At 44.4% G+C, this 27,179-nt stretch overlaps 2 protein-coding genes across 3 annotated transcripts; both read left to right on the forward strand.

The window, feature by feature from the left end:
- The first annotated feature begins 342 nt into the window (after window positions 1-342).
- On the forward strand, window positions 343-15,510 carry clasrp (CLK4-associating serine/arginine rich protein). 2 transcript variants are annotated; one of them, XM_080025288.1, is made up of 21 exons: window positions 343-424; window positions 1,481-1,620; window positions 5,206-5,303; window positions 5,781-5,882; window positions 6,217-6,296; window positions 7,068-7,152; window positions 7,302-7,438; window positions 7,780-7,876; window positions 8,416-8,494; window positions 8,573-8,646; window positions 10,039-10,080; window positions 10,175-10,363; window positions 10,813-11,136; window positions 11,546-11,731; window positions 12,341-12,380; window positions 13,914-13,974; window positions 14,128-14,186; window positions 14,262-14,308; window positions 14,386-14,471; window positions 14,696-14,720; window positions 14,917-15,510. In XM_080025288.1, exons 2-21 carry the CDS (start codon window positions 1,522-1,524, stop codon window positions 14,969-14,971), a joined length of 1,965 nt encoding a protein of 654 aa, XP_079881414.1. In that variant the 5' UTR covers window positions 343-424; window positions 1,481-1,521; the 3' UTR covers window positions 14,972-15,510. The 2 variants fall into 2 exon arrangements, 1 of the variants encoding a protein (XP_079881414.1); XR_013844811.1 differs by lacking the exons at window positions 14,696-14,720; window positions 14,917-15,510 and having other exon boundaries at window positions 12,341-12,384.
- Window positions 15,511-15,897: 387 nt separating this feature from the next.
- On the forward strand, window positions 15,898-26,086 carry znf296 (zinc finger protein 296). Its single transcript, XM_080053499.1, is given in 4 exon segments — window positions 15,898-16,052; window positions 16,054-16,336; window positions 18,650-19,039; window positions 22,361-26,086. Coding segments are annotated over 4 exon segments (2,430 nt in total). The 5' UTR covers window positions 15,898-16,031; the 3' UTR covers window positions 24,097-26,086.
- The last annotated feature ends 1,093 nt before the right edge of the window (window positions 26,087-27,179 follow it).

Here is a 27,179-nt window from a genome sequence, read left to right on the forward strand (position 1 = left end):
CTATTTTTTGCACTTAACCTCCCTACTAGTAGGCCTACAATCCATTTTAGTCTACTGTATGTCCTGGGTAAGATTTGTATGCATTTAATTTAGCGGAGAATATCTCAACTGTTATAGACTAGGAATATGACCCCATTGAACAACATGGGATGTGTGCCAAAATCTCTACCTGGGACGAAAGCCCTGAAAATAACTTTCGTCCTAGATAGATAGTAAAAGGCCAAAATACCTTTTTACTGTCTGATATAGCCTACAGACTGAAGCTGTAAAGTGAACAGCGCCACCCCAGGCAGAGCTCTGTACTGCACCGAGCAGCTCTAGCAGTAAAGGAGGCGTGTGACAGACAGCAGCATTCAGCTACCACTACCATCGTCCTCTCCGACGGAGAGTAACCAAGTGTGTGTTGGCGGTCAGAAAAAAACAGGTACACAGTGACATTTAAAACCAAGCTGAACGCGTTGTGAAGCTGCAGTTCAAGTTGTTGTTGGTGTTAGAAATACTGCGGTACACGCATTGGTCCGAAAGTCTTTGCAGAGTAGCTAAACTCAGCTAAGTAAGCTAGGTTAGGCTACCTGTGATGCTACTTGGCTAACAGCAGGCTGCATGCGCACACAGGCCGATGCTAAAAAAACTCCTTGATAACTTTGTAAACATTGTCATTTTACACATTGTACGACTATAAAGGCGATATGAGGGGTGTGGAAATGATTAGCATTAAATTAACTTCACAACAGAAATACACATTGCTGCTGTGGGAAGAGCTTTATAACGACAATATTAGATAGTTAGCCGGGTTAGCTCGTTGGCTCCAGGTGGTTTAGCTGCTAAATATTACGTGAATCTACTAAAAGAACACAAATAATACATAGGCGGAGCGGTGATAAAACTGACACCACATTTCACAATCACCCGCATGTGACATTTGAATACATATTATAACATCGCTATTTGTGGATGCAGTAAACCCTCAATCTGAGGGCAATGTGTATAAATGTTTATTTGCTTGAATGTCACTTTCACCTGAAACGCCACATTCATTTGCTACAGTCAGGGCCAGCATCAATTTCAAATGATTATAAGGTCACGTGACGAGTCACTGAAAGCATCAATTGAATCATTAAAAGGTTAACAAATCTCTCGAGCTGAACCATTGAAACTAATGAGTAGGCCTACATGGGAATATCTAAAAGTCAGCAAGGTATATTACATGAAACTATCTAGTTAAAAGTTATTTTAAACTATTTGTTTGATATCAGTGTCATTTTTAATTATATCACAAATTCTCAAAGCAATCTAAGTCACTGCTTTGTTATGTTTGTTTCCACATAATGTGGTGATCCACATAATTCAATCTGTATTATAACACTGCACAGAAATTAATAAACATTACTTACTTACTTATATTATTCTCCACTTCCATCAATGCTACATTTCCTCACATAATTTTCTGCTCTCTTCTCTCCCCTCGTTGCCTCTACAGCAGCCGTGCCACGCCGCGCCCCCACCCCCAGCGGCGCCGTCATGTGGCAGGAGGCCCGCAAGCACGAGCGCAAGCTCCGTGGCATGATGGTGGATTACAAACGCCGCGGAGAGCGCCGGCGGGAGTACTACGAGAAGATCGTAAGAGACTTTCTCATTTAGCAATACATGAAGCAACTAATGCTGGGCTTACACTACAGGACTTTTAAAAGACTTCGAAAAGACTGAAGACTGAGGGGCACTTTACACGACAACACGAAACGGTGCAAATGCGAAATATTCTCGCGGTTGCACTATATCATTTACATGAAAACAGCAAACGCAAGCATGAAACCGCAAGTTTTTGAGATCTACTCCCAGGGAGGATTTTTTGGAAAACACAACGGTTTTGGTTTCTTGTAAACACCGAAACCATTTTCCCTGGTAACGCTGACGTCACGGCTCCACTTCACGTATGCGTAGTCTATAACATTTGCTGTCAAAATACCTACATGCGAGTTATAAAGTTAGAAGACAACATAACATGAAAAGTGTCTCTGCGGCACCATCACTTTGATCAGTGGAGAGTGTCGTGCAGGGCTCAAATATAACACTCGCCAATTTAGTCTAAGCGATTAGTAAGTTATTGAGACCACCCGACACTTTTTCTGGGAAAAGATTTGTGCTCTGCCGTTTTTTCTAGCAAAATAAACATGTGTAGCTTCTATATGCCAGGGACACGGCTCTCTCTACATTAAAAAAACACTATCCATAGTTCAGCGCACAGCGGTTAAGTTACTGTTCAACAAAAGGAGCATTAAGGCTACGGCTTCACAGTAAAAACATTTCTCTGGCTAAACATTAACAGCATTTCACTGGACAAACGTGAATCGACTTTTATTTTGAAGTACGCCTAACAGGAAAGTAGCCGCTCACAAAGCCCCTTCACTATAAGCATGTCTTCTGTTTTCACGAGTTCAATGCGGTGAAATAAGAGGACAGAAAGCTTGTAATTTATAATACTTGTAACCCCAAGCTTACACCAACCGCTTTATGAACGTTAATGGCCTTACTTTTCGGTTACAGTAAGGTTGTATGCATCAAATTGTACCGGAAGAGCTATCTACTAGGCTGTGTCACCGCTGACTATTGGCTTGGCATGGCTGCTACACTGCTACTACTAGGGATGGGCATTTTAAGAAATTCAATTGATCGATCATTGGGAAAATTAACGCAAAATTATCGAGTAATCTTTATCTTTTTTTACATATTAAAAAATGCCAACAGAACATCCAAAATACAGCGTTTTTACCATAGACTGTATACAAGAGGTTTTTACTCAATTACATCTTTATTCCAAGATCTTCTAGGCAAACAACAATCTATTAAGACAAGGCAACTTTTTAAAATAAAAAAATAATAAAATGCGGCGCTGGTTAAAGCCCGAGGCTATGAGCCAACAAGTAGCCAATGCTACGATACCTTTAAAGTTTAAACACATATGCGCCTCCTAAGATGCTGCCAAAGACTGCATAAGGGCACGACATGTTTCTCTGAGTGATAAAGGACCTAACGTTACTTCATCTAATAAACAAAATGTGCAAATTAGTTCCCTGATGAAGACGAAGTAGGAAAACATAGACGCTAAAGTTAGTCTTCTAATGTGTTTTATGTATTTTAATCTTGCCCCTGTAAAGCACTTTGAGTGGCCTTGTGTTTGAATTGTGCTATATAAATAAACTTGCCTTGCCTTGCCTTGCTAATGCCAGCGGCGCTAACGTGACGTTAAACAGGGTCGGATGTAGGCTTCAATGTACAAGTGGAGTGGTACATAATTCGGTTTGTTTAAGTGTTGTACAAGGTTTCACAATGCTTAATGAACTTAGTTATTTTCGTTTCTTATGCTGTCCGGTCCGATGCCAAACTTCTCCTTAACTTCTTCCTGTTTTGCCATCTATGGCAGCTCGCAGGCTGCTGCCTGAGCCTGTTCTGTTGTCTCCTACTACTAGTTAAGTATCTCCCCCTGCTGGTAGGATGTTTAATTGCTGCCCATTCAGTCTTTGGTGCTGCCACATAAAGGCCTTTCACACCGCCGCAAAATCGGAGCTAGTTCTGGGCTTGTTCGGAGTTAGAGCCAGTGTTTTGGTTTCACACCGCCAGAGAGCCTGCTCCGGGCCGTAAAAACCGGGGGAACTCATACCCCAGGATTGAGCAGGGTTTGATAAGAACTGCTTGCGCGAACGGTTGGGGGAGGGATTATCCTGACCAACCAGAGCAACTCAAACCTCATGCCCGCCATATTTAAAAACACCGCTACTACGAGACGTAAACATAACATAATTACCGAACGTAGCGATCAAATTGACCGGCGAGAATACGCTGTATGGGTCCTGTTTGCTTAAGAAAGCAAAGCGAGAGCCAACAAGTGTAAAAATAAGACGTATTCGCCGCTGTTGTTGTGCTTAAAGCTAGCGGTAGCTTTAGCGTTAGCCACAAGAGCAGCGGCGTCGGGTGACGTACACACACGTTTACAGTGACGTCATGACGTTGCTCTCTTGCCGGCTCCATGGCTGTCTCCGGTCGATGTGAAACCAACCGGTTCATAACTGGGATAAGGCTGTAACCAGTTTTGAACTGACCCCAACACCAGCCTGGAACTGACTCTTGGTTCATTTTGGTGTGAAAGTGGAAACCGTGAAACTCATTACTGTGCTGCCGGATTCACACTGCGCAACACAACGGCTATATAATCGATAACAATTTCACGTGATCGACAATATTCTTAACGAGCAATGATCGATTAATCGATTAATTATGCCCATCCCTAGCTCCTACATTCGCATACTAGGCCTCTTCTCACAACAGACAAGGTGCTGTGTGAATGTCAAAATGTAGGCATTTAAATTGGCTACTGGTCCCTGAATTGTTTTTAAATTAATATGCAGGTCCTTGGAACAAAAAAAGGTCGGGAGCCCTATAATGTTTCATGTATTTCACTATAAATAGGCTACATTAAATCTTAACGTTTAACCGGTTAATAACCGTTCATTCTGGTGGTTAACCGGTTAAAGAAAAAAATCTAAATGGCCATCCCTACTCCTAACCCTGTATTTGACGGTAAAGTGTTAAGGTTGCGCGGCTGTCAGCCTGGTTCTCCCGCCGAGGCTTCAAGGAAAAAGTGTCCGAAATAAGTGCCTACACAGGCGGACACAGGTCGCGACTAATGCCGCTCCTCCTGCGTCGTGCTTGCTTGGTGCATGCGAGAGTGTGACAGTGTTTACGTCATTTCACTTGAGCCAACCCCTTAAGACTAACGATAATATCAAACATGTTTGATAATGTCGGAACGTCAAGACGGGAAGAAGACTGGTCGGATGACCACCTTACACCAAACGACTGAGATTACGTGCGCGCGCCACAACTCCAGCACGACTTCTGTGATTTCAGTCCGACATTGGAAGATTGTCTGCGACTGTCAAATCGCGTGAAAAGTCGTGTAGTGTAAGCCCAGCATAACTTGTCATGCACCAACTAATGTTTTACATAAAGCACGTCTTCATCAGAGTTGGCAGTCAAAATGTAAACCTTGGTAAAGGTGCACCTTGGCTGATGCACGGAGATTCTTTCATTTGCTATTAGCTTTCTATTTCTAATTGATGACTGATTCAGACCCTAGACGACAGATACATAAAATTAACTCAATGACGTTTTATTGTTTGTTGACTGCACTTTTGTTTGTCTCATCAGAAAAAAGATCCAGCTCAGTTTCTGCAGGTCCATGGCAGAGCATACAAGATCCATCTGGACCCTGCTGTGGCAATGGCTGCAGAAAGCCCCATCAACATGTGAGGCAACACACTCACGCACACCCAGGGTTCGACATAACCAATGGCCCGCTGGCCCGGGGCCAGTAAAATCATATGCAGGGCAAGTTGATTGGCCAGTCACTGTCCCGCCCGGGCCAGTAACGGCCAATCACAGTTCAGTATCTTTTTGTAGACTACATCATGGTTCATTGAAATGCGCGTTGAGAGTCGTAATGAAAGCAGTGTTTATCAATATAATAAACATAATATAAAATATATTTTTTAATGAAAGGCCAGTGGACAAACGATGCGTTTGCGCTTTGACAGGCGGAGCAACAAGCGGGCGCACTTTCGCTCCGTTGGCAGAGCTGCCTACCGTCCGGCTGCGAGTCGACAAATCAATCGACTTACTTTGCGGGCCAGTAGGAAAAAAAAGTTATGTTGAACCCTGACACCAGATGCACACTGCTTGTGGGACCTTGCTGATCAGATCTCTCTTTCTCGTTCTGTCTAAAGGATGCCATGGCAAGGAGATGCCAACAACATGATTGACAGGTTTGATGTCAGGGCTCATCTGGACTACATCCCCACCTACACGCCTCCACTGCTCAGCACATCGTAAGTCTTCAAATTTCAAATTCTAACAGATTATTGTACATTTGGACATTTTAGGCACTTGACTAAAGAAGAGAAATAAGTTATGACTAAAACTAATTTCCCTTCTTTAAACTTTAAAACACAAAATGATTAAACATTCTTAAAATGTTGTTCATGTTGTTGATTTATTCAGGCTTACACATATAACTAATAAGTGTACATAAGCTGAGGATTTTATAGTGCATGAGTAATTTGTTAAACTGCGATCAAAAAACATATTCAGCCTTTCTGACATCTGCATTGCATACAATCATTTGACTAAGAAAAACAACCTTCTGGCCTTTGTCTATTACAGCACGCCAGAGCAGGAGATGGAGGAGAGGAAGTGCAATTATGAACGCTACAGAGGCCTGGTGCAGAATGACTTTGCCAACAGTGAGTATGACAAACTTCATTGCTGTTATTCTTTCAAGAAAGACAATAGTATCCAGCTGCAGCCCCGGAGACAAGCACCCTGGCGTGACAACGACACCCAGGCGTGACGGAAGTAACTGTGGTGTGACGGACGTTACCTGTAGATTTTATTTTTGCAACGTCATAAACTTCTAAGTTGTAAACAACGTCAAACAATAACAAGACCGCAGACCGATACTAAGTTTGTGTTATTTATATTGTTTTGGCGATTAGGTTCAGGCATCACAGTTGGGTGGTTAGGGTTAGGGCAAGGGGACAGGGATAGGTTAGAATATAGATAGAACATTGACGGAACACGGCGGCGGCCATCTTGAGTACGTCACGTCAAACAATAAAAAAGACCGCAGACCGATAGGCTACTAAATTTCGGTTATTTAGTCCTATATTGTTTTGAGGATTAGGTTCAGGCATCACAGCTGGGTGGTTAGGGTTAGGGCAAATGAGTGACATAGCAGACATGTCATGGAAGCTAAATAGTCAAAAATCACGTCCGTCACACCACAGTTACTTCCGTCACGCCTGGGTGTTGTTGTCACGCCAGGGTAACTTGTCTCCGGGGCTGCAGCTGGACCCTACTCAAGAAAGAGTTGAATTCCATGCAATTTCTTAAGCTGTTAAAGCATTTCACGCATGCACTATGCTACATGCATTCTTAATGTGACTATACCCGTCTGTTTACCTGCCCTCTGAGTATTGTGCTGTGCTCCTAAACTCCCTGCTGTCTTCCTACAGTCTCTGAGGAGCAGTGTTTATACCAGATATACCTGGATGAGCTCTACGGTGGCCTACAGAAACCAAACGAGGACGAAAAGAAAAAGTGCGTAAATTAAATGTTACTAAAGTGTTTGTTTTCTTTCCCGCCGTGCATTTGAATCCACAATCCTTTGTTTGTTTCTAAATGTATTATTATTATATGTATGTATGTATGTATGTATGTATTTCTAAATCCTCCTTTTCGTTATGCAGATTGGCTGAAAAAAAGGCCACTATTGGTTATACCTATGAAGACAGCACTGTGGCAGAGCCCGAGCCACAGTCAGACAAAGATGAAGACAATTCAGAAAACAGCGAATCTGAAGAGGATGAGGGTATCCCAGATATTGGTGAGGAAATGGGTTTGGCACAAATTAAATTTACCCTTTTGGAAAATGAAAATGTCACACACACAAAAAAAATTATGTTAAGCAGCTTCAGAAACAGGATGCAGATCAGATATGTGGACCAAAGTATTAAAACAGCTTTGAGTTTTTAATTAATTTTAATTAATTTAAGAGAATCAGCAATCTCACTTATCTTTTGCACAACTATTCTCAGTGTGTGAGTTTGGCTTGTTTTTACACCTGTTAACACCTGTGAAGTATTTGTTAAATACGAGTAAGAGGCTAAAATCAGTTTTGACATGTTTCTGTTTCAAATATTTTTGTCACGTTGTGTGTGTGCGCAGATGTGGAGGTAGACGTTGATGAGCTGAACGACGAACAGGAGTTGGACCTAAACAAAATGGCAAACCCATATGGAATGGCTGAAGGAGACTTTGTTAGGTAAGGTCTCAGTTCTTGTATAGTAGGCAAACATTCAGATTTTGGAAGAATTCCAGACATTTTGGCTGTGTAATGTGCTGCGACTGAGATTCGCATTGAATGACCTCAATTAAAAATTCCTAAAATGATATGTATGATGAGCAAAAGTAATCATAAAAATAACTCATAACATTAACATTATTTCAGCTATAGCATTGTTAAGCTCCTGTCTCTTACTTCATAGAAATGAACATAGACGATGTAGCCTGTTCAAAAAAAAATGTGAACGCAATAACAGGCTCTGGCAAGTAATTTACTGTTGTGCAGATGTTACTGAGCATGCTCTTAGAAGCTGTTTCATGTTTACAGACCGTAAATCTTTTAAAGAGCTTATAGGAATAAAACTTAAATGTACATGTTTGCTTGTTTTAGGACTTGAATCCTTTTTGGCTTTATATTTATGTTTATTTTAATAATAAAATATTATTATTAAATGCCTGAACATTTTACACAGTTGACTGATTGTTTTGTAACGCTGTAAACATGACACCTGTTTTCAGGATGTTGCGCAAAGACAAGGAGGAAGTGGAGGCCATCAAACATGCCAAGGCTCTGGAGGCAGAGAAAGCCATGTACTCTGTAAGATAACGTCCACTGAGGAATTTGTGTCAGTGTGTCATGGGATGTGTGACCTACAACATGTTTTGATCATTGCAGGGCCGTCGTTCCCGCAGACAAAGACGAGAGTTCAGAGAAAAGAGGCTAAAAGGCAGACAAATCAGCCCACCAAGGTAATTTTTTTTTTTGTCTTTTAAAGGGGTTTTCCTCATTAGCAGTCCACCCACCTCAAACGTGTTTAACCCTCTGAGCCCCAGAGTTATTTTGTCCGTTTTGCATACTTTTGATTAATCCTTACTAAACTACAGTAAGAATTGTAATTTTTTTCATTTTGACATAATAAATTATCATATTGTACCCAAAATCACATGATAAATGTAAATACGGATTTAATATATTTTTTTTTCACTATGGGTAACTCAAACATTCATACTGAATTTTTTGGAAAGCTGAAAATAAATACATGGGATGTTATTTAAAATTTTGATTGAGGTGGCATCAACCTAAATACACATTTTATGAACAAATAGCAGGTGAATCCATAGGCGTTTTCCCCAAATTCCCCAAAGTTCTTTCAATCATGACACAGGGGGCACATACAAAAATGTTAAGCTTGCTGTGTTTGGTAGCTTTTGTTTCAGTAAAACTTCACCTACAATACCTGCCAGTTTTAATTTCACTTTGACATAAAATGTGAACATTATGGACCCAAACCTAAAAAAAAAAACATATTTTTTTCATATATGCCTTTTTATGAAAAAAGCTAGGCCTAGGTAGACCTATATAATAAAACATATACAGTATATGGATATATATGTATGACATTTATATATAAAGTACAGATTATTAGGCTACTGTATCTGTAGGCTACACGTTATGAAGGCTGGCTGCTGTGTGTGTACTCAGTGCTTCAGTCAGACACCAATGGCTTTATGTAGCCTACATAGTCATACTTTGACTTCATGTCAAAGAACAAGCTGATAGCTTGACTCACGTTCAAAGTTTTCTTCAATATGACTAAAACATTCTCAGTAGTCTATCTTCAAAACTCTCAGTACCTCTCAATCTTCCTCTGTGTTTGTCACTTTTGTTTGCTAGCAGCCGCGTCTCTCTCGCATAGAGGGACTCCCGCCCCCTGTCACTCTTCTTTTTCGTCTCTTTTCGTCTAGCTTCGTATCACTCCGCCAACCCCTCCCCTCCCTGGTAAATGCAGCCTGTTGAGCAGAAACTAGTTTCCAGTATCATTTTCTGATCGTAAAATGACAAAATAATGGCCTCGACCATCGAATTCTCATACTTTTGAGCCCGCGAAAATAAAATAGGTTTGTATCAACTTTAAACCATCTTATCTCTGGTTATACTGGGTCTATTTGGATGAAACAAAGACTGGCAGATAGTTTCAAATCAGTACTTTCGACATACGCCGGCGGCGAAGTTGTCCGCGCTGTGTTTTTTTATGCTGCGTCGGCTTGAACGTGATAACGTGATCGGCACGTGATATAACGCACAAATGCGTGACTGGGGTTCTAAGAGTTAACCTGTGTCCTGATCGTCCTGTATTTCAGCTATGCCCGGAGAGACAGCCCAACATATGATCCCTATAAACGGTAAGTTGACAGCTTGTTCCTTTTTAGCGTACTGATTTGTTATTTGATTGTATTTGTGTTTCAACTTTTTTTATGACTTCTCTCTTTCTCTTAGGCCAGAGTTGGAGTCGAGCTCTGAGTCGCGGTCACGCTCTCGTTCTCCCGGTCCAGAGAAGATCACCTTCATCACCAGCTTCGGAGGCAGCGACGATGAAGCGGCAGCAGCAGCACAAGCAGCCGCCCCTCTCTCTGCCAACGCCCCCACCACCTTGCAGCACCCTGCAGGTCATAGCAGGGGCTCCCGGTCGGTAACTTTCCTTTCTCCTGGCTTTTCATTGGTTATTTTCCTCTTATGGTCAATTTGTTGTGTGTTGAAATGACCACAGCTATTGAGGCAGAAATAATACTGACAATGAAATACAGGTTTCTTTGTGGTAGGTGAGGTGGATTTAATCGAGTATAATGTGCAAAGACTTCTGTTACAAATTGACCTATTCCGCTCTGCATGCGCATAAAGGGAAAGTGTGTGATTGTGTAGTTTTGTGGAAGTGTTGACACACATTCGCTAGTTAATGATTGTGCATGTCAAGATTATGGCAATGCATACAAGTAGCAAGTATATGAAGTATTAATATTCATTATCTCTATACATAGTAAGATTTCTTAACAACTACCAAAGCGAAGTATTCTGAAAAATAGGCTAGGTGCTGGGCTGGTGTTGTTTATTAAATCAACATGTCTGTGTTTGTCCAGGAGACGAAGGTCATCCTCCAGCCACTCCCCTTCCTCCACCTCTCGCTCCTCATCCCGCTCCTCGTCTCACTCTTCCTCCCGCTCACGGCGAGCCCGTCATGGGCGCGGGGGGAGAGACAGGCGGAGGTCCAGAACCCGGTCGCGCTCCAGACGACGTTCCAGATCTCACTCCCGGGGCAGAGGAGGGAACGGAGGGGCCACATCCTGGAGGAGACGGGACCGCACACGCTCACGCTCCAACGACAGAGGCAGAGAGCGAGAGAGGGAGAGAGACAGAGAGAGGGAGCGGGACAGGAGACGACACTCACCTCGCAGACGAACCAGGTAACTCCACACGGTAGAGACCCAAGCTCCCTCTTTAGCCCCCTTAAAACTGCCATTCCAGCTTTGTTCTGCCCCGTCACGCAGTGTTAGTGGGACTAACACGGAAAGGCGTAGCGTAGAGTTCCGGCAATCTTACCACCTTGGAGGTAGTACGTTTCCCTTAACATTCCCAAACCACTGACTTGCGTAGCGCTTTGTTATATGTCGCTCACGGATATGCAGCGTGTGCTGTTGCGCAACACTCCCCTCTTTCATTCCGGGATGCAGTGCGCTGCGCTCACACTGATCCTCCAATATGCCAGATTTGCTTGTTGTCCAGTGTAAATGCACAAAGCAGGCATATTGGCTGATTGTCGTTCCGTCAGTATGAAGGAATCACTGTGTAAAATGGGCTTTTGTTTTCTGTCAGGTCACGTTCCAGCTCACGGCAGGGGGCCAGTTCTAGGAGAGGGGGTCGAAGTAGTGGAGGCCACCGGCGGGGAGACAGTGACAGCCGCAGTCTCTCTCACTCCCCTAGTCGCACTAACCACAGTCCCTCCCCTGCTCACAGAGGAGCCCAGGCCTCTACAACCACCGTTCTTGACAAGCTAAGAAAGTAAGACCACCATGCAAACATGTAGCAGACACAAATTAATTTGTACCACTCCACTGACACCCATCATCTGTTAACATTTTTTTTTCATGACTAAGGCAAGTCGATGACAAGACGGCATCGATGTCATTAACACTAACTGTAACGATAATCAACATGCACGCACAAAAAAGACGTGACAAATTTAGTTTAAAAAAATAAAAACTTCAATGCAGTCAGACTCAAATGTCAACAGTTTTCATCGACTACAACTAGACTAAAATGTTTACTATTTTCTTTGAATAAAATGAGACTAAAATACTTAAACTTGTCTACAAAAGAACAGCATAAGGTTGACTACTAAATACGTAAACTTAAAATAAAAGATATTTGACACATGACTAAGACTTTATATAAAAATGAACAGTAGTTGGCAGTGATTAGTTTAGTACCATTTTACCTTCCCAGGCACATTATACACTGCAGCTTTTAAGATGTTCCATTACAAAAGTATCACCAAAACTTTTCCTTCATATACCTTGCCATGTTTTTCTTTTAAATTGCCATTTTACACATACCTTGACGTGATTATAAAAAAAAGTTTGTTAATTGTGTTTTTGTTCCTATCACCAGGCCTGATACTCCGGGTGGTAAAGAGACGGGAGCTGCCAAAGTCAGTAAGAATTTGATCTAGCTGGGTTTCTTGCTAAAAGCCTACGCCTCCCTCATCCCTGACAGGCTGACATGGTTGTCCATCAGACTGGGATGTGGAAGCCATTTTTGCCCACAAAAAATTGAATGATGATGTGAACATTTAGGCTGTGAAGTCTTGCTGTCTTGTCTTGAATGTGCTTTTTAGTCTGGGTTGTGCATGCATGTATACATATACATGTGATCAGCGTCTTTATATCTGTTGCAGTATATCTCATTTCAATCAACAGGAAGAAGATGACTTATTTGTATTCCCAACAAAGTCTATTGTTACAACTTAAGCATCAGTTTTGGCCAAGTGATCATTTAGAAGTGACAGAAGATGTTTGATTAATCTTTGATGGAAAACAAGGTGGGTGTGCTCTAGACACAACTTGTTTTAACAAGCAGCAGAGCACGCTCTTACTCTGAAAATGGAATGCCGTATGCTCCGATAAAGCTTGAAGTCTTAATCTGATAGTTGAAGGAATGGTCATACCTATTGGGAAATAGTTATTCTTCGTCTTGCAGAGTTAAATTACGACATAAATACAGCGAAATTTGAACCTACATAAAGCAGTCGGGTAGCTGAGTGTAGCACAAGGACCGGAAACGGGGTAACACCTAGTCCAAACGTGATACTATTCTTAACTGCAGATCAGCCTCTTAAGAGATCTAATGAACAAAAACCAAATTGTAAAAGCATCAATTCACTGTTTATGGCAAGGCTAGCTGCTACACTGTGCTTCCAGATGTAATGCAGAGCTAAGCTAACCAGCTGCTCATGGAAGCTTTATAATTGGTGGGCAGACATGAGAGTGGTATCAGAGTGAATGAATGTATATCCCAGAATGTCAAACTATTCTTTTGAGACTTTTTAAAGTACTCCCAGCAGTCAAACAGACAAATAGAGTGGAGGTTATAATGTTGTTCTCCGATAAACTTGACTGCAGTGTTATGACCTGCAGTTTTTCTTGCCTGGCCAGGTTTAAACGGCCCAGCGATGGGTGTGTCCCTGACAAAATGCCACTGGCGCTTTCCAAACTCACTGGACCTGAACTTGTTTCTCTCTTTGACCCCTTTTTTTCTTCTCCTCTTGCCTATCCTCCTCCCTCTCCGACAGTGTTTTTACCTGTAAATATATGTTACGCTAAAGTTCTATATGACTGCAACCTGTCCTGCTTCTGAACTATCGTAAAGCAGGCATGTTCTTCTGTTCTCACATACACACACACACACACACACACACACACACACACACACACACACACACACACACACACACCGTGTTTGTTCAGCCAGTAGGATTTAAGTATGCTTGTTGACTCGACAAACATCACACATAATTAATTATCTCTGGTCTTTTGATATGCACAGGCTACTGTACCTAAAGGTGATGGTACCAAAATTGAATAACAACACCTAGCCTTTGATTGTGTGTGCGCATACAAACACACACACACACTCAGTTTTGTCAGGCGGTTAAAGCATGTGCTAACAGAATTGTCACCTGCAGCCCAAGATGACCCCTCAGGAGAAGCTGAAGATAAAAATGCAGAAGGCGCTCAACAAGCAGTGTGAGTACAGCTGAGCAGTGTGCATGTGGTTTGGCAATGAGTTAAGAACCAAAATGGAGCTCTGAACCATAAAGGTGTCAAAATGTTTGGACTTTTTTTCACGTTATGCAAATAAGAAAGGTATTAAAAGTTTTTGTTGTTTTTGCCTTGTAGCCAAGGCGGATAAAAGAGCTGCTCAGGAGAAGGTCCACCAGCAGGAAAGCAAAAGACAGGTGTGTGTTTATATGTGTATGTTGTGCATTACTGTTATCCTGCATCTCCCCCTCATTGCTGTGTTTGTTTAACAGGAGCGAGAGGGCGAGCTACGAGCCATGGCACGCAAGATACGCATGAAGTAAGAATCTGTGTGTGTAAGTGGACCGTTTGGTATTTGTGTGTTGCAATGCTCTGACCAAGCGTCTCTGCGTTTAGGGAGCGTGAGAGGCGTGAGAAAGAGAGGGATGAATGGGAAAGACAGTACGGGCGACAGAGCCACTCGCCCTCTCCATCCAAATATGGTAAGACCTTGGATTTCTGATCACAAAAGGCCACATGGATCTCATAAAATGATGATTTGGTTTAGTGAACATGCTTGTGTGTGCGCGTGTGTGCGCACAAACTTAAGTTGGCAAACTTTTAATCAGACCAGTCTCAGTTTTGTGCCCTTGACAGTTTTATAGGCTTGAAGTTGTTGTGGCACGCTATTGTTCTGATTGTGGCTCTGTGTTCTCTGTCCCTCCAGGCCGAGAACACAACTCATACAAAAGGTATGTAAGAAGCCACAAGAATCTGCACAGCTCCAAAGAAGCAGAATGAACTGAATGCTTAGGTTACTCTTTCTTCACAGTGCTACCAAATTAGTGTTAAGAGCCAAGAAAGAGACATGTGCTCGTTTCCATTATGATGTTTGTCATTGTCCTGCTCTCATATTAATACTGATACTTTTTTTATTCATTTACCTAGGAGGTCTCGGACAAGGTCAAGGTCTCGGTCAAGGAGTCCATACTACCGATACTGAGCTTTGAGAATCAATCTGGAACACACACTGTCCGACAGAATGGAAATATGAAGAGATGAACTGACACCATCTTCTCTGATGCTGCGTGTGCCCACATTTTTTCTGTCAACATGTAGTTTCACTAATCATACAGCCCATGGGTTCAGCCAAGCAGAGTTCAATTTCTGCTTCATCTTGTAAAGAGGACGACCCCCCCCTCCCCTGTTTTTTTCTTGTCAATGTGGACCTTAGTTTGTATTCCAAAGTACATAATACTAAGCAATAACTTACGTTTCTACCCTTCATCCTCCTCATGTCACTACGCCAGCAGCCTTTTACTTTTCTCTAAATGCTCTCACCTAAAAGGCTGCTTTACTTTCAGGAACTGATGTACAGGATATTTATACATATCCATGTGAGACATCTGCATGAAAGCAGAAGTGTTTCATGTATTAAATCTATTTACTGCTCTTTTTATACTGTCCACCAACAGGTCAGCAGCAGCAAATTACTGTTATTGTTAATTAATGTGGAAACATTAATCACAGAACAACAAATAAAATGACTGAAATCATTTGTTTTTTAATTTATTCCTGTTGTATTTAGATGTACCCAAATATATTTGACATAGTTCAGCAGTTCGAATGTTTCAACACGAGGTGGCGACAAATCTGTTTGCTGCGAAGACCTTTACTGTAGCTTTTTGTCACAGGGTTATTTTTTTAACTTTTGAGGCATTTTTTCTCACTGTTGTAATTATATAAGTGGCCGTCATCAGTCACAGCTGTGCAACTAGAAAAGCAGAAATAAATGTTCACGTGGGTTTTGTTTAGTGGTTTTTGAGACACCTGTGGGAAACCAGCGAGGCAGTTCCTCTGAGCTGCTGAGGAGGAACTAACTGGTAATTTGCATTATCGAATGTGAAAACCAATTTAAACAGTGAATGCTTGGCAAAAACAATGTGTTGTGTGCGTAAAAGCGGTATAGTGTTAGAGGAGAGTGTTTACGGAGTGCGTTACCTCAGGAGGGCGGGGTCAGGGTCGTAGGAGAGGAGCCGGGCGGGCGGCGCCTACAGTCGCCCATGCCCCCTTTTGCCCTCCTGCTCGCTGCGGGGGAAGAAGCGTGAACTTGAACGCTGCCTTCACTACTCTGTGCGAGTCCAGGCAGAGGCCAGACAGTCTTTTATCAGTGTGTCCCCCAGAGCTCTTGTTTGGGTCAACTCATCGGAGGTCGGAGCAGCTGGACGGGTTTGGGTCTTGAAGGGCTGTTTTTGTTTAGTTTGTTTTGCTGTTAAGGGACCCGCTGAGGTGCCGAAACTCGGAAAGCAAGACACAATGTCCAGGCGCAAACTTGGGAGCAGACCGCAGCACCTGAGTGCAATTCAAGGTAAGCTGGAGGGTGCAGCGATGTGTGGGCACGTTGGAACACTTAAGGGCGGATGTGATGGTGGTGGTGCTGCTGCTGCTGCTGTTGGGTTTCCCAGGTGAAACTACAATAAATTCAGGTCCAAGTCATTGTCAGCTTGTGCGCATTGTTTTGGATGCGCGCTGGCACCGGTTATCAAAATGATGGATGAACATGTTTTATTAATTTTCTAGCATGTTAAAAACAACGGCACTTGAAAGTATATCTGTCTGCTTTTGACCTAAATCATCCCCATGAGCATTTGTTTTCAATGCCTTCTGTGAGTTGTACGCGGATATATTTAAACATAATTTTCTTGTCATGTTTGTCCAGGCGTGTAGGCTACTGCTGCTGCAGTTGTGTTCATAGAGGACAGACCGGTTTATTGGCACGCTGTGCTTTCCACAGGCTACAGGTCCGAACACGATGATTAATATTTCCAGGTTAGACGATGATCAAGTTTCTCGGTCTGACTCTGGCTTGTCTGGGACAGTTTCCCTCCGCCGCCGCACACACATCGCCATGAGACCGGTCCACCATGAAACTTAATTATTAAAGATTTTTTGTATTTTTATATAGCCTTCATTTATTTAAAATTCAATTAAATAATTTTGTTAATGAAAAACATGTAAAATAGATCCCATCAGACTTCACATTTGAATTGTTCATTCATCATACGGTTCAAACAAGGACGCAGTTCACAATGAAACGTGTGACGTTAACAAGAGAGAAACTTAAAAACGCCATTCGTGTTTTACAGTTCTCTACTGGAGACCAGTGGTGCGTGTCTGCTGTGACCACATGCCCTGACTCAACCGTGTGTGTGTGTGTGTGTGTGTGTGTGTGTGTGTGTGTGTGTGTGTGTGTGTGTGTGTGTGTGTGTGTGTGTGTGTGGCCGCGCCTTACAAGTCTGCACAAACAGCGCAGCCCTGAAACAGGAAAGGTGACATTTTTTTTAAGAAACAACTGGCGAGATCCGACTTCAACAGACTGTAGGCTACTGTCTGTACCTGTCCTGTACGTTAGCCGGCCTAGCCCGGGCAGGTGGATCCAGTCGAGGAGGCATCAAGGTGTGCCCATGACCGCGTGTTGAGCAATAGTCTACTGACCTCCCCTCTCCCTCCTCCCCCTAAAAGAGCTTTACCTGGGAGACTTTCCTAAAAGGTTAAGAGTTGTGTCCACTGCTTTAAAAACTAGGAGGCACACAGTGCATGGTTTGCAAAATAGTCAGATTGACTCAGATGATTTGTCCTATAGGCTACTGCACACAAAACACAGGGGCTGCTCTTATCGCTAACACCTTCAGTAATTTTTTTTCTTTTATTGCAATCCACTTCCTGTTGAGAAACTCCCGCTGCCTGTGGCTGGCAGGGCTAGTCTTGCTTGTGAGTAAAAGGTGAAAGCCTTGGTCATAATGTTGCCTTTTGAAAATCAATCATTTCACTTGTCAGAACATGGTGTACTTGTCATAGTAAGTTTGGGGTTGATGTTCTAGTTGAGGTCAGGTGGACAGTTGGGGCCTCCTCCTTGCTCTCTTTCGGCACCAGGCCTTAGCCTCAGAGTCAGAGCGAGAGGATCTGTTTGGGGTTGTTAAAAGGAAGTGGTCAGTATTGGCCTAGCAGATTGGCCTCATTGCCTTAGCGCTCAGAGCAGAAAGTAGCACTTTCAATCAACACGCCTGTTTGATCGTTTCACTGAGGTCTAACGGTATTTGTGCCTCATTGGGTTGTGACAGCACGGCCAAAAAGCCCCTAGGAATCTTTCTAGAGGATGTGTGGATCAGCAAATTTAGATATTATCCTCCATATTCAGCCCTTTTTAGAAAGTGAGACGTTTTATGTTGAACATATTAAGGTTTATCATTGATTTGTTTTGGAGATGTGGCTAAAGGTTTGTGTGAAAGTGATATCTATATTCTGAAGATATGCTGCAAGTATGAAAATACTTAAGGGAAACCACCTAAGTGTGAATCTTCTCATAAGATGGTCAATTACCTGTGCTCCCTTGAAAGCATGACCAACCACTATGCAGTGACTTCAAAAAGAGAAGGACGAAAAAAAATGGACGGAATGGAATCATCTAAATTAATCTGAAAATTATTGGAAAATTGCTATAGCAAGTTCCCAGAGTCCAAAACGCTGCTTCAAATGTTCTGTTTTTTTTTTCTTAATTTTTTTAAATGCTTAGTCCAAATCCCCAAATATATTGCCTTGACTGTCATAGGAGATGAAAAGGTCTGTTCAGTCTAAAACGTGATCTCTTGTCACTTATTGCACTTTCTGTCATGTTTCTCAGATGTTAACGACATGGCGGACGGCATCAGTTCAACAGAAGACCAGCCTCTTCCTCCTCCTCCTCCTCCTCCTCCTCCTCCACAGGTGCGAGCTCCTGACGAGGGCGGTGACCTCTTGACCTGTGGGCAGTGCAGCCGGGCCTTCCCCCTGGCCCACATCCTGGCCTTCATCCAGCACAAGCAGGGCGGCTGCCGCTCCAGAGACCAAGGCCCCAATGCCAGCGCCACGCCCCCATCACCAGCCAACCGGACGCAGCAGCAGCGCATCGTCAGTGCTACAGAGCTGGGTCCAGGCTTCATCGAGCTGAGGAGGGGGGCTGCGTCAGCTAGGGACAGGGCCTGGGCCCGATGGGAGCCCAGCCTGAAGGTGAAGGCAGAGCACGGCAAAGCAGGTGAGTGATGGGGGAAAAAAAGAAGGCAGGTTGCTAATTGCTGACTCTGTTTTTTTTTCTTTCTGTTTTCTTCAACCGCCGTCCTCTTCATTTAACAACTCCTTATTCATCCCCCAGCCTGAGTCCAGCTCATTAACAAGCCGTTGCCATTAGCAGACCTGAGTGAGTTAGTGACGCACAGGCTAATTGTGTGGAAAGGGATAGGGCATCGGGAGTGTTCGGAGGGCACCGAGGTATCCCTGAGGGCTCCACTCGGAGCAACTGAGCTCCAGAGCTCCTTTCCCATCTCCCTGACTGTCAGTCTCTGAGGTGGAATGGACAGGTAAACATGTTTCTCCATGTTCTGTCATCTGCTACGCCCCTCCTGGACAACTGAGACTGAAGCCACGCTCCTCTTATAAACCCTGCCTCTGGAGATTGGTTGGGCGACGGGGGGTTGATGGTTGTAGTGTTGCTCTGCAAAATGAAACGGTCAGAGAAGTGGATGTGTGAGGCTGTTTGGTGCCATTCTGCCTCGCTGTTGTGACACCCTAATGAAGGACGTTGCATCATGTGCCGCTCCTCTGCTATCTCCCTCATGTTCTGCCCCGGGCCGAGCCACCTGGGGAATCTTCTCCTTCTTCCTTAATCTTGCTCCTCTTCCTTTTTTCATGTTTGCTATGTCTAAAGTCATCCCTCACTCTTCTCATTCTGCCGACAGCCCATCATAACATCAGCACTGATTTTTTCCCTAAAGGGCTTGTTTTTCTTCACGCCTTTTTCTGCTGCTTTTTAATTATTATTTTTTAGCAGAAGAGCGAAGGCAAAGTGATGTTGGTGCCAAATGTAATATCTTATGGTAGCAGTAGTGTTGGTGGGGGTGGGCAGGGGGGGGGGGTGCTCAATCAGCAATTCTTGAATTCTCATTCAAATCCTTTTGAAAAATTTCATTTCTAGTGGCATTGCGTTCGAGATGGAGGACAGTTATTGTGTTTTTTCCTGCAAAGGGTCAGATGTATTTGAAGGTGATGCTGCATCTGGAAAGTGAAAAACAAAAGCAGACAGTTTGTAAGATGCTGTATAGATGATTGCAGGTAGACAGCGCATCTCGCTGCACACTCATAGTGGGTATATGAGTGCCCCTTTACACATTTTGAAAGTCTCGCTCTCGTGCAAAAACACACGTTAGCAGTTCCTTCCTCTGTGGTAACGCTCGGGGGGGGAACTGGTGCAAGGAGCGGCGTTTCCGTTTGTCCACAACTCTTTTTTTTGTTGTTGTTTTTTCTATTTCCGTCCATTTTCATTTCTCACTTACAGCCAGAGAATTCACCAGTTTGGTAATTTGGTGCCCGCAGGATCATACAACAAACCTGACACGTGGGAGAGGGGGGTAGGGGGGGCGGGGGCATATACGATGAATAATGAAAACATTGATAAGTTTAGATTAAAGTTTTATCAGCTACATATAGGCTGCATTTGTTTGCTGTTCACAAATTATATTTTAACTGTTTAGTTTTTCCTATCTCCTCAATTTGTATAGTTTGTGATGTAAAGTTTGACATCATATTCAAATGGACAGTTTTATTTGGACGTCCTGCAACCCCTTGAGAAATAAGAAGTATATTTTACATGAGTGTCTAATGGGGAGGGAAAGAGCAGTTATCCCAAAACAGACCGGCCCTCCGTCTATTTTCCTGTATTAAAGAGTGAGAGAGAAGCTGCAGAGGAGAGAAAGGGGGTAGAAAAAAATGGAGTGGGATGGATTACTGAAGAGCCGCATGCATCTGTCTCATTCCTTTTTATTTATTCTCCTTGTTTGTTTTCTTCCCTACATCTCCGACCCCCCCCCTTCCTCCTTATTTTCACCACATCTTCAACACACTTTTGCTTTGCCCTCTTTCAATTTCAAGCCCCCCGTCCTCCTCTCTTTTTTTTCTCCTCCCTCTTGCCTCCCGAGGGAGAAGAGATTCTGCCTGCTGCTCGTTAGTGCTCCCAGCCAATCTGCATTTTTAATTAGTAGTTATTGCTTCTGCTTAATATTCAAGTGCTACCCTGGGCCAAATGGGAATCCTTACAAAAAAAAAAGCGAGTAGAGAGAGAGAGCGAACGATAGAGAAAACGGCTGGGTATTGTGTTTCACTCCAGGACCCCGAGACAAAAGCCCCCCCCACCCCCCCACCCCCCTCAGGGAAAGATTTGGAAGGTTTTGGGGGGGGAGAGCAGGGGGTTGGTGGATGGGTCTCAAGTACAATCCGAAGGGGGTGACATATATTTTTTTGTGGCGTCTCTTGGCCCCCCGTACTACATTATAATCTGTTTTATCTCATTTTCTTTTTATCTCCTGAGCCCTGACCTACCTATCTCTCTCTCTCTCTCTTTCTTTCTCTCCCTCTTCTCTCTCTCTTTTTCCCAGCTCTCTCACTCTTCACCCTATTTTTAAAAGAAGTATCTCAACTTCTCCTGGGTTTCTCCTCGGGCTAGGTTAAAGGACCTGAACACTGCAGATCCTCTCTTCTCCAGACAGAGAGGAGGGCGGGAGAATGGAGGGGGGTAAAAAAAGAGAGAAAGAAACAGTTGCTCTCTTTTTCATCTTCACCCCCACCACCACCACCACCAACCTCCCTCCAGTAAAATACAGAAGGATTTGACTTGAGGAAACATGAAAGAGGCTTATACCAGAGTCGGCTTTGAACCTCTCCTAAAAAGAAAGGGAGAGAGTGAGAGAAAAGAACTGTTTTCCCCCTCAATTTGAGGATCTTCTCTCCAATTTTGATTTATGCAGAAAGGCCTCATTTGTCAAGCAGGCTGAGTCAGTGCCTGATTTGCATAAAGCGTTCGTTTTCTACGTTCTGCTAATTAGCAATTTGCAGCTTAATTGGAGAGTGGCTCTCGGTTAAGAGACAAAGCTATCCACATGTAAAAATATCTCCAGATGTACTTTTCCGCTGGCCTTTTCAGCTTCAAGTCACACTTTTTCACTCTCTCCTCATTTACTTCTTCATCACCCACAACTTTCCTTTTCTCCTTACACATCAAAGTGTCTGTTCTATTCTTTTATCATGCTGATCATTTTATTACTAAAAAACTCCAATAATTAATATTTCGATATAAAGAAGGGATCACCATCGCTTTGAAACCTCGAATAACACACAGACACACACACACACACACACACACACACACACACACACACACACAGATATTAACTAGCTGGAAAACAAAGTGGAGCATTTTATCAGTGATTTAAGGTAGAATCTCTGTGAATTCACCTCAAATTAAGCAATTTTAAAATCAGCTTTATATACCATTAATACTAATGACTGGTCCCTCTCTGTTTTCCAGTGTACGAGGAGCCCTCCTATTTCACCTGCCAGCAATGTGAGGACGTGCTTCCCTCTGCGTGGGCGCTCTTACAGCACGCTCAGCACACACACTCCTTCAGCATCTACCAAGAGGACGAGGAGGACCAGGCAGACCTGAGAGGAAGAGGAAGCCAGCACAACAAGCCTGCTGCAGCCACTCTGGACCCTCGCCACCTGAGCCAGGCTCTGGCCTCTGCCTTTCAGCCCTCCGCCCTGCGCCTCAGTCGCTCCCGTCAGACACACACCTCCTCCCCCGGCACTCTGCAGGCTCTTAACTTCTCAGTGCGGCTCAGGCAGCTCGCCACGGGCAACAATAACACCACGGGCAGCTCCCCCGGAGGCCTGCTGCTGTCCCCGTCCTCTTCCCCACCAGCAGCTTGTCCCTTTCCTCGGACTAGCGCCCTCCAGGCAGACTTCCACTGTGAGCACTGCAACATGAACTTCCACTCCCTGCGTGCACTGTCCGCCCACCGCCGGACTCACGCCTGCAACAGGCCCTATCACTGCGGAGTGTGCAGGCAGGCCTTCGCCCAGAGCGGCCACCTGGCTCGTCACATAAGGAGCCATCACAGGGAGGCCGGAGGTGTAGGAAGTGGGTATGAGTCGGTGGAGATGGTCGTGATGGAGGAGGATGTAGGGAGGCAGGTGATGAGATCCCGGTTTCAAATGCAGCCAGCTGGAGTGATGGGGAAGGGGACAGTTGCTGCAGGACCCTCTGAGCTGGACCTGACCCTGCCTAAACACCACTCCATCATTGCAGGCCTGATGCCGCTGACCTCGCAGGTTAGACCTCCAGACAGGGAGCTGCTGAGGCTGTACCAGCGCCAGAGAGAGGGAGTAGAGGAAGAGGCAGAGGGGCAAGGGGAGCCTCAGCACACCTCGCCCTGCGCCAGCCCCTCCGAAGGATCGCTGGAGAGTGGAGAGACAGGAGGCAGCGGCGAGAGCGGCATCGCCAGTGGCAACTGCACGCCCAAGCGGCCGGAGATGGGCGAGGTGCGAGCAGTGGGAGAGTGGGAGAACGAGGAGGGAGAGATGATCAAGAGGGAGGCGGAGTGGAGCTCGGCCAACATCAGCGAGGCTGTGCAGGAGTGGCAGAGGGAGAACGAGCGCAGGAGTGTGGGAGGAAGTGTCAGCAGCAACAGCAACACCACTGCCGGTTCAGCTGCTAAGAAGAAGAAAGACGAAGCCTGTGAGTATTGTGGCAAACAGTTCAGAAACAGCAGCAACCTGACTGTGCACCGCCGCAGCCACACAGGTGAACGGCCGTATCGCTGCGGCCTCTGCAACTACGCCTGCGCTCAGAGCTCAAAGTTAACGCGCCACATGAAGACCCACGGCGCCCAGGGAGCCAAGGCTTCCTTTGTGTGCCAGCTGTGCTCCGTGCCCTTCACCGTCTACGCCACTCTGGAGAAACACCTGAAGAAGGTTCATGGCCTGAGTCACGCCAACGTGGGGGCGTACGCGCAGGCCAGCGCCGCAGACACTCTGGCTGCCATGAAAGCAGAAGAACAGGCCGTAGTGGTCGTGAAAATGGAGGAGGAGGAAGCCAGTTTGGACCGGATAGAAATGCCGAGCGACGTGGTAAAATGCATGGTGGTGGAGGAGGGGCAAAGCCAAGCGGAGTACGTGAAGGACAGCGGGAGTCCAGCCATAGTGGGTGATCTCCCACCAGAGAGCATTGCAGAGCTGAGCGTAGCTTTGACTTCTGCGCCATGAGAGCTGCTCTCATTCACTAATTGACATTAAAATAGCACTGTATAGGATTCAACTCGCCCTTTCAAATACCAAGAACCCATCATTGAACTGACAGTCAAGTTACAGTGGCAATCTAGTCTAAAGAAGAAGCTGTCGAAAGCAGCAGGAGGCCAAGTTCCTCTGTGCCAGCCCCGAGGCAACACAGCAGCCACGTTGTTCATGATTGTATGCAAAGCTGCTAGTTGAAACTAAGTGCCTATACAGTTTCTTTAGACCACAGAGCAAAAAACAAGGCCGTGACATTCAGCAGGGAGATTACCAGAGCTCTCGAACAGGAAGTGAACCGCCACAGTCCACACCGACACAGGAAACTGATCACCATGTTGCAGCGCAGGATGCAAAAGATGAGTGATTTATCTCTCTGGTGACCCACTGGACAGGTGGAGACGGATATTAACTGTCAAATAATATAGAGAAAAAGTTATTATATTGATTTACAAGAGGGAAAAAAAATGCCTGGCAATAGAACGGTGTTAATATATTTTGCGCATCAGCAGACGGAGAGAGTCTTGTGCTACTTAGCTGTTGCTGGTTTTCTTTTGAGGGGACCTTTTAAAGACTAAAGATGTTTGAACGGACACAGGGGTGGAAATGAATCCAAACACTGTCCGCCTGCAGATTCTCAGACTCCTCTTTTTAAAGGCGCTTGGTTGTCACAACACTTGTCACTTAACGTAATGTTTACAGGGCTCCCGGGCCTGGCGAGGTTGTGCTCCTGACTGTGTGACAGTATGTATGGATGATTTTTTTTTTTTTCTTTTGCTAATTTTATAAATGTGAATAAGGAGACTTTGAAGTGTCATCTACTGATGTTTTCTTTCTACGATTAGTTTCTATGCATAAAAAAACCTGCAATTTAACCTACATGTGAAACGGGTGTTTATTATATTTTCCTCTATATGTATCTATTATTGTGATGGTGACTTTTCTCTTTCATTGTTTACATTTGTAAAGTGCCGGACTGCTTAAAGCTTGTGCATGTTCTTGCAGCCATTTGAAACTGTTCTTCTTTTTTTTGTCAATGGCTGTGTTTGAATTCTTCCTAATTTATGGATGCTGCATGTTGGTGGTTGTGTAACTGAAAATGTCTGTTCCACTGCTGAACTACAGGGTTGAGAGGTAGCTAAGTCGACTGGGGGAGTTTTTTTTCTTCTGATGCTGTAACGTGAGCACTTAGGTGAGTAAGACGTGTGTGTGTGTGTGTGTGTGTGTGTGTGTGTGTGTGTGTGTGTGTGTGTGTGTGTGTGTGTGTGTGTGTGTGTGTGTGTGTGTGTGTGTGTGTGTGTGTGTGTGTGTGTGTGTGTGTGTGTGTGTGTGTGTGTGTGTGTGTGTGTGTGTGTGTGTGTGTGTGTGTGTGTGTGTGTGTGTGTGTGTGTGTGTGTGTGTGTGTGTGTGTGTGTGTGTGTGTGTGTGTGCATACATTGGGAAAACATCTTCAGTTGGAGTTTCTACTTGAGCCCTTTGTCCTGTGTTCTTGTGTCCGAAGCATGACTCTGGCCATCCGTAGAAAATACAAGGTCATGCTTCTGACGTGTCATTTGTGACAATTTGAACTCAGACACACACAAGTTAAAGCCGGAGGGAAGCTGTTTGTTTAACACACATGACAGGACAAAGTTTTCAAGTAGAGTGCCACCAACTTTTCTTTCTTGCTGACTTTGTGTCATCCATAGCTGATTCCTACTTGCATTCATGTGAGGGAAAACAAATGCTTCTGTGTGTCGTGTTATGAATGAGTGCAATGTAACTGTTCAGGGATAATATAATGTACATAAATAGGCATTCTTGCCATTGCTCCACTTGTTATTGTTATTGTTATTATTATTAACTGCCTCCACTTTTCCTAGCATCGTCTCCTTTTCTCTGAACACTGGCTATTGTGACGCTATACCACTGTGCTGTCTTTGTAAAACATGACACCATTTTGTAATTGAAGAACCTCAATAAAGAATTGAGGTGGAATATTTTGTATCGTGGAGTGTTTTTTCTCTCCCCCCTCCTGTTTTTTTTTTTTGCTTGTGGTTGCTTATGCATGTTTAATTATTTTTTTATTTTCTTTCTCTGGTACCCACAACATAGCTTTTGAAACTATTTATAAGTGTTTTTCCTCACCAAAACGTTGTGTTCGTCAGTGCGGGTCATTTCTCGGAGGACCGCAGTCAGCACTGACTTATACATTTTTAATGTAAGTGTTTGGATTGGGGACCCTCACCCCTTGTTTACATCCTTGTGATGTTACTGGCTTTGTCTCAGTGGGGGGTGTGTTTGTATGTGTATGAGAGTGTGGGCCATACTGTGTGTGTGTGTGAGTTGGTGTCAGTCATCCTGCAGGTTGTGGGATGGGGTGCAACGAGCTGTGATGGGACACGGGCGACAAGGGTTTCTCAGGATACAAATTTAACGGGGGGGGGGGAGAGTTCGGTTATTGTTTGTGGGCAAGTTAGCAGGCAGATTGGGTGGGGAGTGTCAAGGGGTTGGGATAATTGCTGACTCCATTTTAAGGGCATAAAAATCTCTGCACCAGCATCTCTGGCCTTAACCCCACCCCCAATGAAAATGATGTTCTATGATCCCTCTAGCTCATTAACAGCAGGTCTTTTAATGAGCTTTCAACAGGGTGGGGGCTGGGTATAGATGAAGAGGAGTAGTGGGGTTGGATAGCGGAGGGTTTGAGAGGGGGGTTATTGCACCAGATGCACACACGCCCACTTCTACCAATTACCATTGTGTTCTAGAGAATAAGGTGCAAGTGAAGACCGAAGCCCCTCTGGTCCAGATGAGTCAGTTTGTCCGTTTCTCTCTACAGAGACGAAAAAATTACAAAAAACAAGGAGGGGAGGACAGGGCAGGTGACAGGTAACATCCTCCGTCTCTCCCTCAAGTAAACTCTGCCCTCCCTTTTTGTTTGGGCGCCACAGCCAGCGCCATTTGGTGCTCGTATAGACCCAATTATGTGAGGTAAGGTGATACACAGCAGAACACAGCACAGTAGCCCCTACAGCAAGTGGATATCTCTTCCACGTCCCCGATCGCCCTTTGTCTTC

Source organism: Ammodytes marinus, assembly GCF_949987685.1.
Source record: "Ammodytes marinus genome assembly, chromosome: 3".
NCBI lineage: Eukaryota > Metazoa > Chordata > Actinopteri > Uranoscopiformes > Ammodytidae > Ammodytes > Ammodytes marinus.

Coding starts and splice junctions, on each gene's coding strand:
- clasrp (XM_080025288.1), top strand. CDS start 1,522: ATGTGGCAGGAGGCCCGCAAGCACGAGCGCAAGCTCCGTGGCATGATG. Junction 11,137..11,545: donor TCACCTCGCAGACGAACCAG/GTAACTCCACAC, acceptor GTTTTCTGTCAG/GTCACGTTCCAGCTCACGGC. Junction 13,975..14,127: donor GAAGGCGCTCAACAAGCAGT/GTGAGTACAGCT, acceptor TTTGCCTTGTAG/CCAAGGCGGATAAAAGAGCT.